The sequence below is a fragment of the Sinocyclocheilus grahami genome, unplaced genomic scaffold (assembly GCF_001515645.1).
Source record: "Sinocyclocheilus grahami isolate Dianchi unplaced genomic scaffold, SAMN03320097.WGS_v1.1 scaffold214.1, whole genome shotgun sequence".
Taxonomy (NCBI): Eukaryota; Metazoa; Chordata; class Actinopteri; order Cypriniformes; family Cyprinidae; genus Sinocyclocheilus; species Sinocyclocheilus grahami.
In genome coordinates, this window is record NW_015505393.1 from 686669 (window position 1) to 701647 (window position 14979).

General features: G+C 38.7%; 2 protein-coding genes across 2 annotated transcripts in view; both read right to left on the reverse strand.

Moving 5' to 3' along the window:
• LOC107596066 (adenylate cyclase type 5-like) overlaps positions 1–9505 on the reverse strand; it is a 98214-nt gene extending 88709 nt beyond the window's left edge. Inside the window, exons 1-2 of the mRNA XM_016286674.1 lie at positions 8990–9505; positions 6409–7324 (exon numbers count right to left, since the gene is read on the reverse strand). Of these exons, the coding sequence (XP_016142160.1) occupies positions 6409–7324; positions 8990–9054 (981 nt within the window). The 5' untranslated portion in view covers positions 9055–9505. The remainder of the gene's footprint in view (positions 1–6408; positions 7325–8989) is intronic.
• Positions 9506–10885: 1380 nt separating this feature from the next.
• Positions 10886–14979, reverse strand: part of hacd2 (3-hydroxyacyl-CoA dehydratase 2) — an 8431-nt gene continuing 4337 nt past the window's right edge. The window contains exons 3-7 of the mRNA XM_016286676.1: positions 14772–14790; positions 14184–14272; positions 12779–12900; positions 12528–12706; positions 10886–12332 (exon numbers count right to left, since the gene is read on the reverse strand). Of these exons, the coding sequence (XP_016142162.1) occupies positions 12250–12332; positions 12528–12706; positions 12779–12900; positions 14184–14272; positions 14772–14790 (492 nt within the window). The 3' untranslated portion in view covers positions 10886–12249. The remainder of the gene's footprint in view (positions 12333–12527; positions 12707–12778; positions 12901–14183; positions 14273–14771; positions 14791–14979) is intronic.

Genomic DNA, 14979 nt, shown 5'->3' on the forward strand with positions numbered 1-14979 from the left:
ATTTTACTACACTTCAGTATGTTATTCTTATTTAGTAGGGGTCATTTTTTAGGATTCTATACTTAACCCAAGTCTCTGAGAACCTGACAGCTTGTACTTCTGGAGACTTCAGGTAGGTTGCAGGTCTAGAAAATGGTGGCACTGGAGACTAAATGGTTCCTGGTGATTTCACACCTAATTCTTCGCCTTAATTCCTAATTCTTTTGCAGTTAACATGCATATTTTCTTCTCTACATGTTTTTGACTGACCCTGCTGACCCACTGAGCATTTTGCTGTCCAATGGTTATGCATTCACTTTGCAATTTCTAGTATTGTATTAGTTTTGAATATTTCTCATGGGCATTTAATAATTTTTAAGAGTTAAATCTCTTTTTTGGCTCATTTTATCTGTAAAAGAAAATCTGCTTAATAATTATGCACACCTGAATATAAGACACTTTTCACTTCAGCCTTTAGCCTTCATGAATAATTATATATCAATTATAAATTATTAAATAAGATTAATAGTGGTTATTAAGATTGATGTCGTTTGGAATTGGTAAAATGTGCTTGGAAAAAAATATAATCAGAATATCAACTTGCATAATAATTATGCATGCACTGTATTTGTCCTCTTCTGCTGTCGAGGTAATGCAAGAAATGTTGTGATTGGCATTAGAAAGGGCCTGATCTTTCTGATGTTGTGCAATGCAAACCTGCAAGATCAAGCAGTCTTTGCAATGGGGTCTTTGAAGGTCAGCTGATCATCAAAGATTACACCAAGATTTCTGACCGAAGTTGATGGAGTAATTGTAGAAGAACCTAGCTCAGTCTTTGCCAGGTTGAGCTGTAGGTGACGTTCTTTCATCCATGCCGAGATGTCCGCCAGGTAGCCTGAGATCCATGCATCTGATTGAAATGAGATGTATCCTCTGGATACCTACTTTAACAGGGTGTTGCTACTAGGGGTCTGTTGAGACAGTTCCTTCAGCACATACAGAGAGAAACGTGCGGTAGCCCCTGTGTGACAGGCCAAGACTAGTATGATTCTAGGCTCTTGGTCGTATTCCCTTAAATGAATCTATTTCTAATTCCAAGCCTTGAGCTCTACCTCGGTCCCAGGAGTCTGGCCCTAACAGGTAAGTATTTTTGGGGTATGTAGCCTAGGCCTTTGGCCGTAGGGAATAATGTCACTGACAGCCGTCTAACGTCCTAGGGGCGACTCCCATAGCAATATGGTAGAGTTGGTACTTAGTGCTCGCCATGGTTCTGGCTTGCACTCCCCTCAGCATGGTGGCGTGGGTATACCGTTCCCCATAGCGACCCCTAGAGGACGCAGTTCGAAGTTCCCATGAAAGGGAACGTCTCAGGTTACTTGTGTAACCATGGTTCCCCGAGTAGGGAACGAGACACTGCGTCCTCTAGGTTTCTTGCCATGCTGCGGACGCAAGCTTCAGACGAAGAAGTGAATGATGTGTAGCTCCCGGCGTCGATTTATACTGTAGTCGCACCGGTAGTGACGTCATGGCTGTCGCCGGCCAACGAGTTGGTGTTTTTTCAATGTATGCTTCAGACACGGGTCACGACGAGGCGTTCCCCATAGCGACCCCTAGAGGACACAGTGTCTCGTTCCTTACTCAGGGAACCATGGTTACACAAGTAACCTGAGACGTTTGGTGTTAAGTGCAGTCACACACACAGATCACGCCTTAATACGTGTGTGAATGTAACCGTATTAAGGACTAAAATACAGGACTGACAACCGTATTCTGTTGCTAAGTGTCTTTACTGCCATAAAGTTGGTTTCATCATCTGAAAAGATTTGGGAAAATGTGGCATTACATTACTTGCTCACCAATGGATCCTTTGCAGTGAATGGGTGCCGTCAGAATGGGAGTTCAAACAGTTGATAAAAACTAAATAATTTACAAGTAATCTGCATGACTCAATCAATTAAAGTCTTGAGAAAAAAAAGTGACTAGCTGCATGTTCGTAAAAAAATAATAATAAATCACTCATTAAGCCATTTTAACTTTAAACTATCACTTCCGTCCAAAATACAAGTCCATCATCCATAACTCTTCCTCCAGTCAGTGTTTAAAAAATAAATAAACAAACAAGTCCTCCCCTGTTGTCTGCTCACATCAAAATCCACCAACATATGTTTAGAACGGTTTTCGCTTGTAAATGATGCTTGATGTGCATAATACTCTCCTAATTCAGACAACTTTTTCACCAGAGAAAAGCAGTATTATGGATAGAGGACTCGTATTTTAGCCGGAAGCAACACTTTGAAGTTAAAAACTTTCTAATGATGGATTTGTTTATTACAAACTCACAGCTTTACTTCACAAGATGTTAATTGATGAACTTATTGTTTGAACTTTCAATGTGATGGCACCCATTCACTGCAGAGGATCAAATTATGCTAAATTTGGTCCAAATCTGTTTCGAAGATAAAACAAACTCATCTACTTCTTTGATGGCCTGAGGGAGCGAATTTTCATTTTTGGGTGAACTATTACATTAATGCAATAGAAAAAAAAAAAGTTAAACAAAATATGATAAATAAACCATCACAGCTTATAGTTGAAGAGCGAAATGTTTATGAAGTGCCTCAAAATGTGGTTCCTAATAATAAGACACCTAATACAAGCCATAGACTGAAGCAACGGTTTAAGAGAGTTGCGGGCAACCACCCACACATATCGGAGCTTGATTACCCTCAGGTCTACCTTGACAACAGGAAAAACAATGCAAGGTGGGAGTGAAGAAGAGGGAGTGAAGTAAAGACTCCCATCACCAAGGGCAGTTGTGCCTTAATTATCTCAATTTGAACCTCTAATGGTAAGATCGCACATTCAGTGGAGGTGGTTAAGAGATGAAAAGCAGGGGTCCTCTCACAGGAAAGCCCTGAGTGCTTCTGGATGGTGTTTGTGACAACAGGCCTTGGTTGCTAAGATGCAAGAAGCACAATTGAGGGTCTGCACTCATAAGAGACATGTCAGAGTTAGATATTGAAAGGTAACACAAACTCACCCCTACGGCTGCATTATGGAGAGAAAAAAACCCTTCAAACTTCCCAGTGATTGCACATATGGTTTTGAAACTTGTAAAGTCTTCTAGTAACCACGAAACTAAATCTGCAATAAGGTTGGTTGCCTACGACCTCACAATACAATACACACTGATACATAAATATATTAGTGACTGCTTCCTTTTGAAATGAAAACATACTTCCACATCCAGGAACTCATATTTCTGTATTAAAAAGCCTTTTTAGAGGGGTCACATATTTAAAACATCAACGCATGTCAACCCAAACAGGCACTTCTTCAGCACACAAATTATTTTTTCTAAGTATAAATAAAATATTACTAAAGTTTGTTTTACAAGAAAATACTATTTCAGTCCTTCTACTTTAAAGGGGTCATATGACATTGCTAAAAACAACATTATTTGGTGTAATGCAATGTGTTTATGCAATTTAATGTTCAAAAAACACATTTTCCACATACTGTACATTATTGTTTCTCTATGCCCCACCTTTCTGAAACGCGTACATTTTTACAAAGCTCATCGTTCTGAAAAGCGAGATGTAGGGGGCATTTAAACGAATCTTAACTTTTATAAAGAATATCTCTTTGGGTTTGAGACTTTAGTCTTTGCAACTTTAGGGATATTATCTATGCACGAACAGCTTAACACTCCAAAGAGGAAGAAAAACTTGAAATTGCATCATATGACCGACCCCCTTTAAAATTTTACATTCAATTCAATGTGTTGCCATTTATTTGTAAGTGTGATATTTACTAGCAATTTCTGAGTGAAAATTGTTTCTACTCCAAATTTTTCCACTGCATCCTGATGTTTAGTTTTGTGGGGGGGGGTGAAATGTTTTCACACATATTTTAATCATTATTATTTTTATAATTATAATAATTAGTAGTAGTAATAAAAGTGACCCGAAATAGACTTAAAAAAAAAAAAGGAAGACGTGTTTAGTAGCAAAATTTCACTGGTATCAGTCTACAACTGAAACGTGATATAATGTAAATTGATCACTCAGACAACGTAAATGTGCTGCACAAGTTGAGCAAAAGTTGACAGAGCATCAAAATATCGTCTGTGTGAGCATTAGTCCCAAGAGGTGGTGCTTTCTTCAGCGTACTGCTCTGCAGAGCACGTAGTCAGCCTGGCCTGGGGGAAGGTTAATGCTTCCATAGGGGTTGACTCTCAAAGGCAAATTAATAGCAGATCTTTCAAGAAGGACATGGAGGACATCGGTTTTGAATTCCAAAACTCTGCATGTTACAGAGTGGGGCAATTGTGCCAGGCAGGACTCTGTCCACCTCCTCTATTTTCCCCCTAGGGGAAGCGTCTATGCTAGCTCAACTGGGTCCCACCTCTGGCTTTAATGAAGCACACAGGGGAAATGTAGCTGAAGATTGTGAACTGTTGATGATCTGTAAGACAATCCTGCAAAGCACCTTTGTATTCATTCACTTTAGGAAAAAGTATATGAGAGTACCTGCACATATGATTAAAGAAAGAAATCCTAAAAGTGTAATAAGATGGCTAACCTGGTACTGAACCTGGAACGGTCCTTTAAATCTCATCTAAACACTAAGAGCGACCGGATTTCACCTTAGCCGTTGCTCCAGCCCCAAAACCTCTCATAAAAAGCAGCACCACTCATCACAGCCTGATGAAAGCTAGTCATCTATGAGAGCGCTCCTAAAACATCCTTCATTCCAGGATCTTTATAAAACAATAGTGAACTATTGGAGAGTCCTGCTAGGTCCCATGTAAACAGAGAGATCTGATATGCTAAAGACAACAGCATTGTGTGGAAAGACCAACAAACACAGCAGGCTGTTCCCACACACACACCATTCAAAGAGTCTGTGTTTTTAATGAAAACATAATTATATCTGAAGACAAAGGATTTTAAAACACATTTACTATAAAATGTTTTATTAGTTGGAGGATTCAAAAGACTGTGAAATTCAACCGAGCGAAGCAGTTAAGTATAATGACAGCAGAGAGTATACATAACACATTCCGAAGCTTATGAAAAATACTGGCACTGATGAGAAATTTACAGTGTATATATTCAATGACTAATTAAAACTTAAATAATCAAAGGTTACCTTACATGTAGAGTTAGTCATTGTGACGATTATTAGAGATGTAATTATTTGTAATAAATCTATGAAGTCTTAAAAGGTTAGTTCAGAAATGTTTAATATTTATAAATGTAATCATTAAAAATAATCCAAACTCAAGATTGCACCTTATTTGCACACATACATGCAGTTAAAATCTGTAAAGCAGTTATTAGTTTCCAGTAAAAGGTACCAAGTCACCCATAAGTGAACAAAAACAGAAGCATTCACCATCTGATAAATCCATACACAGCCATTTAATAAAATAATTTAAAAGTGTGTGTTCAACTAAATCCAAGGCTTTGCTGAGGAAACAAAAGGGTGAATCATCAACTTTTGTCGCTTTCAGAACATCTAAGTGCTTTTCAAAAACAGACCTATAGTGCTGACTGAGACAAACTCTTGCTGAAAGGTTTGCGGTAACAAGGGATTTGCAGTTCTTCTAAAGGGCTACTGAAATTCTCAGAACTAAAGCAAAAACTACAGAACTGAAAAATTACTACAGCAACTAGACAGTACAGTAAACTTCACTGACAGACATGTGACCAACAGCACTTTTGCCAATGCACTTTGTAATTAAAATACCTTTCAAAATGTTAACTTTTTGGCCATTGCACATTATCTATGAACATTGCTTTTAAGCAACTAACACATTTGAGAATTTCCACTACGCACTAGCTAAACACAGGAAAGGAAAATACAAAACACGGAGAGGAGTTGGAGCGGAGTGATTACGGAACACTTTGAATAGGTCAGTGGTTCCCAATCCTAGTCCTGGAGAACCCCCAACACTGCACGGTTTTGGTGTCTCTCTTATCCGACACACACATTTGAGGTCTTGGAGTCTTCACTAATGAGCTGAGGAGTTGAATCAGGTGTGTTGGAATAGGGAGTCATCTAAAATGTGCAGTGTTGGGGGTTCTCCAGGACCAGGATTGGGAACCACCGGAATAGGTGATGGTATAAATGTCTGTCGCTCCGATCCAGACTAGCTGTCAATCCCAGCGTTGATTAAAGCCAAGTTTGATGCTTTGGCTTCTTTTGGAATTTTATCTGGCAGAGGAAAAATGTATATGAACTAAACACACTTTCTCATTATTAACTGCTGTAGTATCTCATGGAATTGTGCACATAACCAAATAGACTAATCGCAGCCACGTGACGTACTGTAGGCTACCTATGGTCAAATTACCATGTTGACAGTCTTGAGTGATAGATAGACAGATATCAAGCAATAAAGCATATATGCACTGTACTCACCTGTTTCCACAAAAAGACGTCCATTTCGTTTAACTTCCACGAGACCAGCACATGTATGGTAGACAGTATAATTCCAGTGATGACCGCTGCTCTCATCCGCACCGGCAGAAGTGTGTAAATGACATGGATGAAAAACACGGTCCACCAGATGCCTTCAGACGCGCTGCGCGGCTCCACGAGCAGCACACCGATCACCTGTACAGCCAGCACCACCAAAATGAGCACATAGCAAACTATCCACATGTGATCCTGATGGAAGCCGTTCCTGTTGCACACGACCATCAGCGTAAGAATGAGTAAGATTGCCGTGGAGAAAACCACCACGTAAGTGAGCCGATACACTCCTCCAGCGCAGTGGAACCCCAGCATCACCGCGCACACCAGCACCAGAACGGCCATGAGCATCGTCAAGCTGCTCTGGTTAAGTCGGAAGAAGTAGCGCTGGTAAAGCCTCTCTAACTTCTCCGACTGGAACTTCTTAGATTTGAAAATCTGCATCAGGCCGTTGCAGCACGCGCTCATGGAAAAGTTCACTTCTGGCATGGGCTCCTCCTCTGGTTTGGACTTGGTTCTTCTGTCCTCCAAACCCAACTCCACGGACTTGGGTCTCACTTCTCCATCACGGTACCTCGGGGAAGATCTGTTATTGTTGCGACTCTCCTCCCCGTGTTCTTGCCAGGCAGACTTGGATCTGAAACTAACCCGGCTGACGGTGGTCGTGGCTCGGCCCGGTTGTCGCTCGAAGTCATCGTCCTCTCTCCACCGACTGTTGGACCGTATGAGCGTTTTGCAGGAGGATCTGGCCGAGTATGGACATCCGTTCGCCACAGACTCAGACTCGCCCCAGGCGGATCTGTGCTCCGTCCCTCCCCTCAGTCCAGGAGCGCCAGCGCCGGGTGGGCTCACGCTGTTAGATCTGGACATGATCTCGATTACTACATGCAATATATGACTTCAGGGTGCGAATTATAGGGAGTTAGACGTCCTAATTAACTCTCCGAGGGAGGTCAAAGAAAAAGGTCGTAGGTCTTACAAGTTTTGTTTTTACTTACAAACATAATATAGGCTACGTGTTGCAATACTTTCAAATAACAAATATTTCAGTAGTCACGCAAGTTAGTCAGAGTGCGCTAAAGTATACCTTTGCTTGAGGAAACCACAGCAACAGCTGCTTAACAGTAGTTATGCATCGTTCGATAGAAACGGCTGTTATTATTTATCAAGTTACTATAGGTACATGCCACAAATATATAATAAAGACGTTAGCGTTTTGTTGTTGTGTAAGAGAAATGGGTTACGGGAAACTACCCAAAACAGATTAACGTTACTGAGATTTTTTTTCCAATATTGATTTAACGGAAATTGAATTATTCTCACACTGCATCAATATAAATATTAAACTTATCAATCATGTATATGATCCCAAGTATATAGTTTTTCCACTAAAGAGGGGATGTTTCAGTCATTACTTTGGGGAACATCGTCTATATTAAAGTCGTTTTGCCAATTTAAGACAACGTTGCAGTTAGATGGTGATTTAAAACAAAAAAGTAAACCAAAATTGTGTGTGAGAGAGTCATGTGCACCCAATTGAAAACTAGTCAAATTGGTCCATTTTGTATTTAGAAAGCAGCATTTTGTATACTGCTTTTATAAAATAGGACCAATGTAAAGTGAGTACAGCTGTTGTAGTCAGCCATAATGAGAGGAATACATTTTGCAGTTTTTTACATCATTATAAACACAGAGGACTTTAAATAATTAATTAAATATACAAAGTAGTCGTTTGAGACACATCCTCAGGTGGCTTGGGCATTAGAGGAGGTAAACAGCAGAGGGAGTAATTGTGCGCCCCATTTCAATTCATAGATGCTAATATACAAACCTCCTCTGGGTGCAAATCACGCACGAAGGGGTTTCGACCCCCTTGGACCTCCCAGAGGAAATAAAATCTAAATGTTGTGAAAGTACTAAAACCACACAACAGTGTATAAAAGCAAGTAGGCCTGTATATAGGTTTCGAACGTTTCAGCACGAATAAAAGTTAGATAAGTTAGTCAGAGCGCGTATTCTCACCTGTCGCCAAACGGAAGCGAACAAACATTAGTCGCGTTCGCCAGATGAGGTAACCATAACAACAGTACGCTGCTCGCGAGCTTTCCATTGCAATTAATTACTTAAGCATTACAAAAACTAAAGCATCACTTTATTATAGAGTTATTTATAGAATCATTTACCAGATTTCTTTCTCCAAAAATGCAAAATTCGTTTAAAAATAGTCAAGTTTCCCCCCCCCCTTAAGTCACTGTATAAGTCGCACACTGCTTAAAATCGCGTTATTTAGTCCAAATCAATGAGAACTGACCCTACGTCCATCACGCTTGATCTCCACGTTTTCATGACAGAACAAGCAGTGTCCGCAAAAGTGTGGCTTGGTTTGAGCTAGAAGTGCAGAGCACGACTCCATGGTGCGTAATGTTACGCACTGATCCACGCAAGCTGTACACCTGTGAATATGTGGTCGCAGCCCACTAGATTACATGATCACGATTGCTGTGAAAACCTGAGCTTTCCAACGCGCCTGCACGAGAAGTTGCGTCTTCCCAAGATGACCTCACAAGTGTCTTTTAGTGAAGGAGTCTTCATCCGTGCTGTGCAGATAGGGATCTCCAATGCTCTTGGTGCACTAGCTACAGCATCACCAGCGCTGGCGTCTAGATGAGAAGATGAATTGTCACGCCAGAGGAACGTCGTATCCGCTCTGCTCGAGCTGAGCTGCGTAATGACTGTGTGCCGGACGAGCTGCACGTCCTTTCCCTGCAGATTCTCAAGACCCGAAGCACGCAGAATTGATTAAGCGTTATCCTCCGTTTTGGTGCTTCTTGTCTTTGTATTGCCATTCAACCAAGTTTGATCTTTAGGCCCCGCCTTACGTGCGATCCTATTGGATAGCTGGTTGCACAAGTTGCCAATATTTTTTTTTTATTGGTCAACTTGTGTGTCAGTACACAGTGATTTGGATAAGTGGGCGGGATACCCGCACAGCTGTACGTAAGGGAGAGTGGGGGGAAATTGTTTGTTTGTTATGCTAATAAAGTAGGGGTTTTATATAAATAAATAAACATGGGAGATAATTTTTTTTTTATGTCAAATCGCATTTCAAGTATAAAAGTATATTTTTTATTAAACCAGTTAACTACATTCAAATATTCTGAATGTTAAGCCTTTTCCTGGATGTTTTATGTAGCCTAAATATGAATAATGTGCATGGGAATGTTGTTTTTCTCATGGTTATACTTTTCTTTTTTACTTTTTAAAAATGAAATCATTCAGTGATTTCATTTTTATTCCGTGATTTCACTTTTTCATCAGTGATTCAACAGACAATACCCTAACATGGGATAAGTTGTGTCAGTTGTTTATCGTCCCAGTGTGCTGACACTTTTTCCATTTCAAAATGCAGGATTCCGTCAATTGGAAATAGCTGTGTGAAGAGCATTAAACTTTTCTGTGTCAGCTCGAGAAGACAGAAGATCTTGTTGTTTGCAACAGAGTCATGCTTCCTCGGTTTAGTTTTTTTTCATAGGTCTCATGACTCCCATCCTTTAAACAGAAGAGATGCAAAAACAAACCCTACGGAAAACTGCTTTTAAACTATTTTGTCCCACTTTATTTCTGAACAAAAGAATGCTTTTCAGGCTTTAAGAAAACTCAAATATAATCGAATAACAGTTTATTTTTTTAAATCATAGAGCAAGGATTGTAAAAATTAGCTTAATTTAACAAATCAGATAGCTATCCAATTAGAGAAAACGCATGAAGTGACCAGGTGTAAAAGGGCCCTATGATTTCAAACTGTGCGTATGTATTGGACAAGCTGCTTTATTGCTAATTGTGCCCATCCGGCTTTACAAACTTTTCTAAATAACAATTAAAGCACATCAGGGTAAAAAAAATAGTGTAGGATTAGGGTGAAATTCAAAAAGCAAAAGCAAAAATTGGCTCCTAGTCTTTTAACCACTAGATGCATTTCTTAATTCTTATTCTAAGTCAAGTTAATTATTCAAAGGGAACGGTTACTTTAGTGAAATAAGCATGTATATTTAGTGAAATAATATATATGTGGATTTAGCATAAAAGGGAGATGCATTGTTTTTAAATGGCTAAAATCAAATCCCAGGAAGCAAACATTGCCCCTTAATAAAAAGGTTAATTTCTGACAATTGACCTCACAGAACGTGTTCAGTTAAAATATATTAGACATAGATCTCTACTGCCATCATGTGAAGGAAGAATGAATAGTCCCCTTTACTAAAATACTGTACAAGTCTATAAAACCTAATATGTGTTTAATTGTATATTGAAATAAAGTGAAATATATATAAGACACAATACTTTTAATTACTCTGCAGGTTAAATACTAATATGAGAAAGATAAAGCAATTAAGTTTATAGAATAAAAACAAACGGGCTTTGCTTCCCATGTTATGGTTTATTGTAAATATATATAATCGTATTACTATTCATACAAAGTTTGCTGGTCCCATGCAGAACTTGAATATCAAAAGCTTGACAATGTTGGCATTTTTATTTGAGTTAAGGGTCATGCTTCTATTAACCAAGGTTTAGCCACACCACTTTTACATGCAGTGTTATTCAAAGTTGCACTCCATTCATCCCATGCCAATCTTTTCCTGAATAGGCTTGATAAGGGAAACAGGCTTACCACTTAGTTTGCAAAGACTCTTATCTGTGCAATAGTGTGGCTCACACTTCAATACGAGAGAGATTCATTTGCATTGGGAGGACTGAAGTTGACTGTTCACAATTAGGCAGACGGGCAATGAAGCGTTAAGTTAGTCTTGACTCCCAGCTTTCCCTCCACATTATTGGATTTGACTCATTGGCAAAGCATGACTGGAGGCACTCAAATCCAATTGGCCCCCGTTAGCCGAGGCTTGTGCTCTCTTCTGCTCGGCGTGCGAGTCTCTCTTAGCCAAACACTTCCACATCGCCAGCCATAAAAGCTCCAAAAGTGTCAGCTGTGTCTCTTTCTACGACAGAAATGCACATCTAGTACATTAGTAGTATTGACTACGAGGTCCGACCCAGCAACTCAGCCAATTTCTTTGGGTGTTACACCTCTTTTTTTTCAGCAAACGGCCACAAACCAACAATATATACCCAATACTGAACAAAACAACCGATTAACATTGATCCTTTAAGAAACACAACACAAAACAAAAAGAAAATACTAACCGTAATCATGATGGGAATCAGTAGACACACAAGTAGTGTGAAAGTCAAAAAGTTATGAATTATACACAAATATAAAGAAAAGAAATGAGCTGAGTGAGAAACAGAGATTTAAGTCAATTAGATTCAAATGTCTGAAATACAATGTACAAAACACACCACACAGGAAAACTATGAGACTTTTTTTCTGGTTAAAGCCACCAGATGCAGCTAACTGTATTTTTGCCCTTTATCTGAATGATATTTGCTACAATATTTGGTCTGTAATTCTACATTTAGAATGAAATATTAAAATGTTGTCACACAGTAGCTGATGCATTAGTATGCTACAGACATTCCTCTCCCTCTAAACTGAGGAAGAGCCATTTGTGTTGAAACAGGATCCCTAAAATCACCAACTGCAACAGTTCTTGACCAAAATAGTATCATTAACAATCATTCTGCATATCTGGCCTGTCTAACTGACAAGAACGCCTTGTCTTCTTTTTTTTAAATAAAAAATCTATAGTGTGGCTTTTAAAGGTTATCCGCTTGTTTCCGTTTTCGCTGCGATCAGTCTGCTGTGTGCGGCAATGGCAGGGCGAGTTATTCCACTTTGCTGTACTCCTCCACGTGACCCAGAACTTTCTTCCTCTGGCGTATCATGTGGAAGTAGAGCTGCGGGAATACTGAGGAACACGGACAAAGAAGGTCATTAACAGGAACAGAGCAGTTCATTGACAAGACAAGAATGAGCTTCAAGAGATTTTGAAGCTATACAAGATCAACTGAGGAATCGGATTATTTACAGATGGAATATATCAAAGCAAAGCATTTTGAGAAAACATGATGCATAATCTCTTTGTCCAGGAATTAAAACGTACAGGGGATGTAGGAGATCATGACGAGGATGAGGAAGGTGTGGTAGTCAAAGGAGAAGTTGTAGTTGTTAGGCAAGGTGATGGAGTAGAGCCCTGTTTTCTGCACGTATGGCAGCGCGGCATAAATCGTCAAAAGTTCCCCTGCCACTCCCATGGGGTACAGCACAACAAAAAATGTGTACCTGTGAAAATTTGAAGAGCAAAGTATATAAAATATACTTTTCTACCAAAAAAAATTAACTGAGAAGCTTCACCTTGCCCATTTGATGAGGTAAGGCAGGTGGTTGAGCAGGCTGAAGGTGTAGAAAGAGTAACGGATGATCTCCGTGACCGTCCAGGCCACCACAAAGAGGAGAACACTGTCTTCACTTTGGACCTAAAATGAGAGAAACTGTAAGTCACACAGGGAAGAGACAGAACTGCTTAGCAAGCAGCCAAATTTAGTCGAGAACCATGCAGTTATGCACAATTCACTGAAGCCACTCGACACACAAAGATGGACTACTGAGATGATCGTAAACGGAAGCACTTCAAAAAGCATTCAGGCCCGTCAAAGGCTCCAATTTCGCCTCTACACGCATACAGGCTTGAAAGGAGGTTATTTTAGCAACAGAAGCATACACAGGCACACATGTTACATGTTAGTATTACTTCCCAGTTTTGGTTCAGGCAGGTTTCTCGCAGGAATAACTTACAGAACTATACACTTCAGCTCAGACGTCTTTCTCTGGGATAGACAATCAGAACTTGATTCTTAGTTTCAAAGAACGTAAAATAAATAACATTGTTTTCTTCACACTAAAATTCTACTAATGCAGGATTTTGGCTTTTGATGAGCACTGAAATATTAAACCAACTTGAAATCCACTAGATGGCAGTAGACAAGAGTCAATGAGACGAACTATATAGAAATATTGCTCATAGTGTTATAGGGAACATTAATGATGAAGAGAAATTTGAGCGATTGATGGCATAATGATACTGGATTTTCATATCCAGGTTTTTAACCATGAGAATTCCTGACATCATCATTATTACTAATATTCAAGTAACAAGTAAAACATCTGTGATGCTCTTAACTAAAACCAAAATAAAACTATTAAAAATAGTTTTTGCTAATTGAAATAAAGCTGAAATCAAATAAATATATAAATATTAGATCTTTTTTTTTATTATTACATGAAAACTAAGTGAAATAAAATAAAAGTTAAAGTATTAAAATGAATAAAACTTAAAAATAATATAGAAATTGAAATAATAACTAAATGTAAAAATGACTAAACACAAAATAAATCATTTAAACGTTTTAAAATTAAACTAATAAATAACACAGCTAATTTGAAATATTAATAAATACTATAATAGTCTATAAATAATTATAAAATAACACTGTAACATATGCAAGTAAAAAAAAAAAAAATTCACCCAAAAATGAAAAAAAATTGTATTCTCTCAAAAATCATTTACTCACCCTCATGTTGCACCAAACAGTTGCTGGTAACAACTACATTTTTCCATACTAGCTGATGGCTACTAGCAACTGTTTGGTTTCTTCAAAATATCTTCTTTTGTGTTAAAAAGAAAAGACAACTTGAGGGTGAGTAAATGATGACAGAATTTTCATTTTTGAGTGAACTATCTCTTTAAACATATACTTACTTCTCTAACGCTGTGCGTCACTGCCCATGTAAGGAACACTCGTGACATCACCTGGAACCCAGTCAGGACCACCGAGGAGGGAACAATTCCTTCAAAACATTTAAAATGTTGAGTAAAGAGATTAATCCTTTGTATTTTTCCAACGTGGGTTTAATCAGAATAAACTATGAGTTGCGATAATGCAAGCATAAAAATAATCTTAATCCATTACACTAAACATTATGAGAGAGAGACATAATATAGAATTTGAATCATTAGAATAAAATAATTTAAGAGAGTAAGGATGGTTATGATGTAACAGACAGTGCTGCAGGACTGGTTGTTTGCACTGGGAAAGGTCACATTAAGCTTCAAGTCTCAGATAATGAGGTGTGGACTGTGAACTCTACGCTCCACGGGTGCAGTGAGACTCTTTATCACATTATCACTGTCAGGCTGGCAGAGAAACCAGCACCCTCGCTGACGAAGGCACTGCTGGGTTAAAAAAAAGCTTCCTGTGTATAGCCAATCTGATCTATATACTTCACCTAGTGCATATTTATAGTAGAAATTAATAAGAGACTGTTATTAGCAGCAGGGTGCACTTACCCACGGCACAATGTAATATCTGTGAAGAGAGCAAAGAACAAATATTATAAGGTGCACTCAGCCTCGAGGAATTATCATTTTTAGCATAAAAATAATCAAATACAACTCTGTAGGGTGAGAAAATAACATACATTTCAAAAATGTGAAATCAGACAAAGAAAATGCCCAAATTTTTGTTTGGATTTGGAATTAAAATTTTATATATATA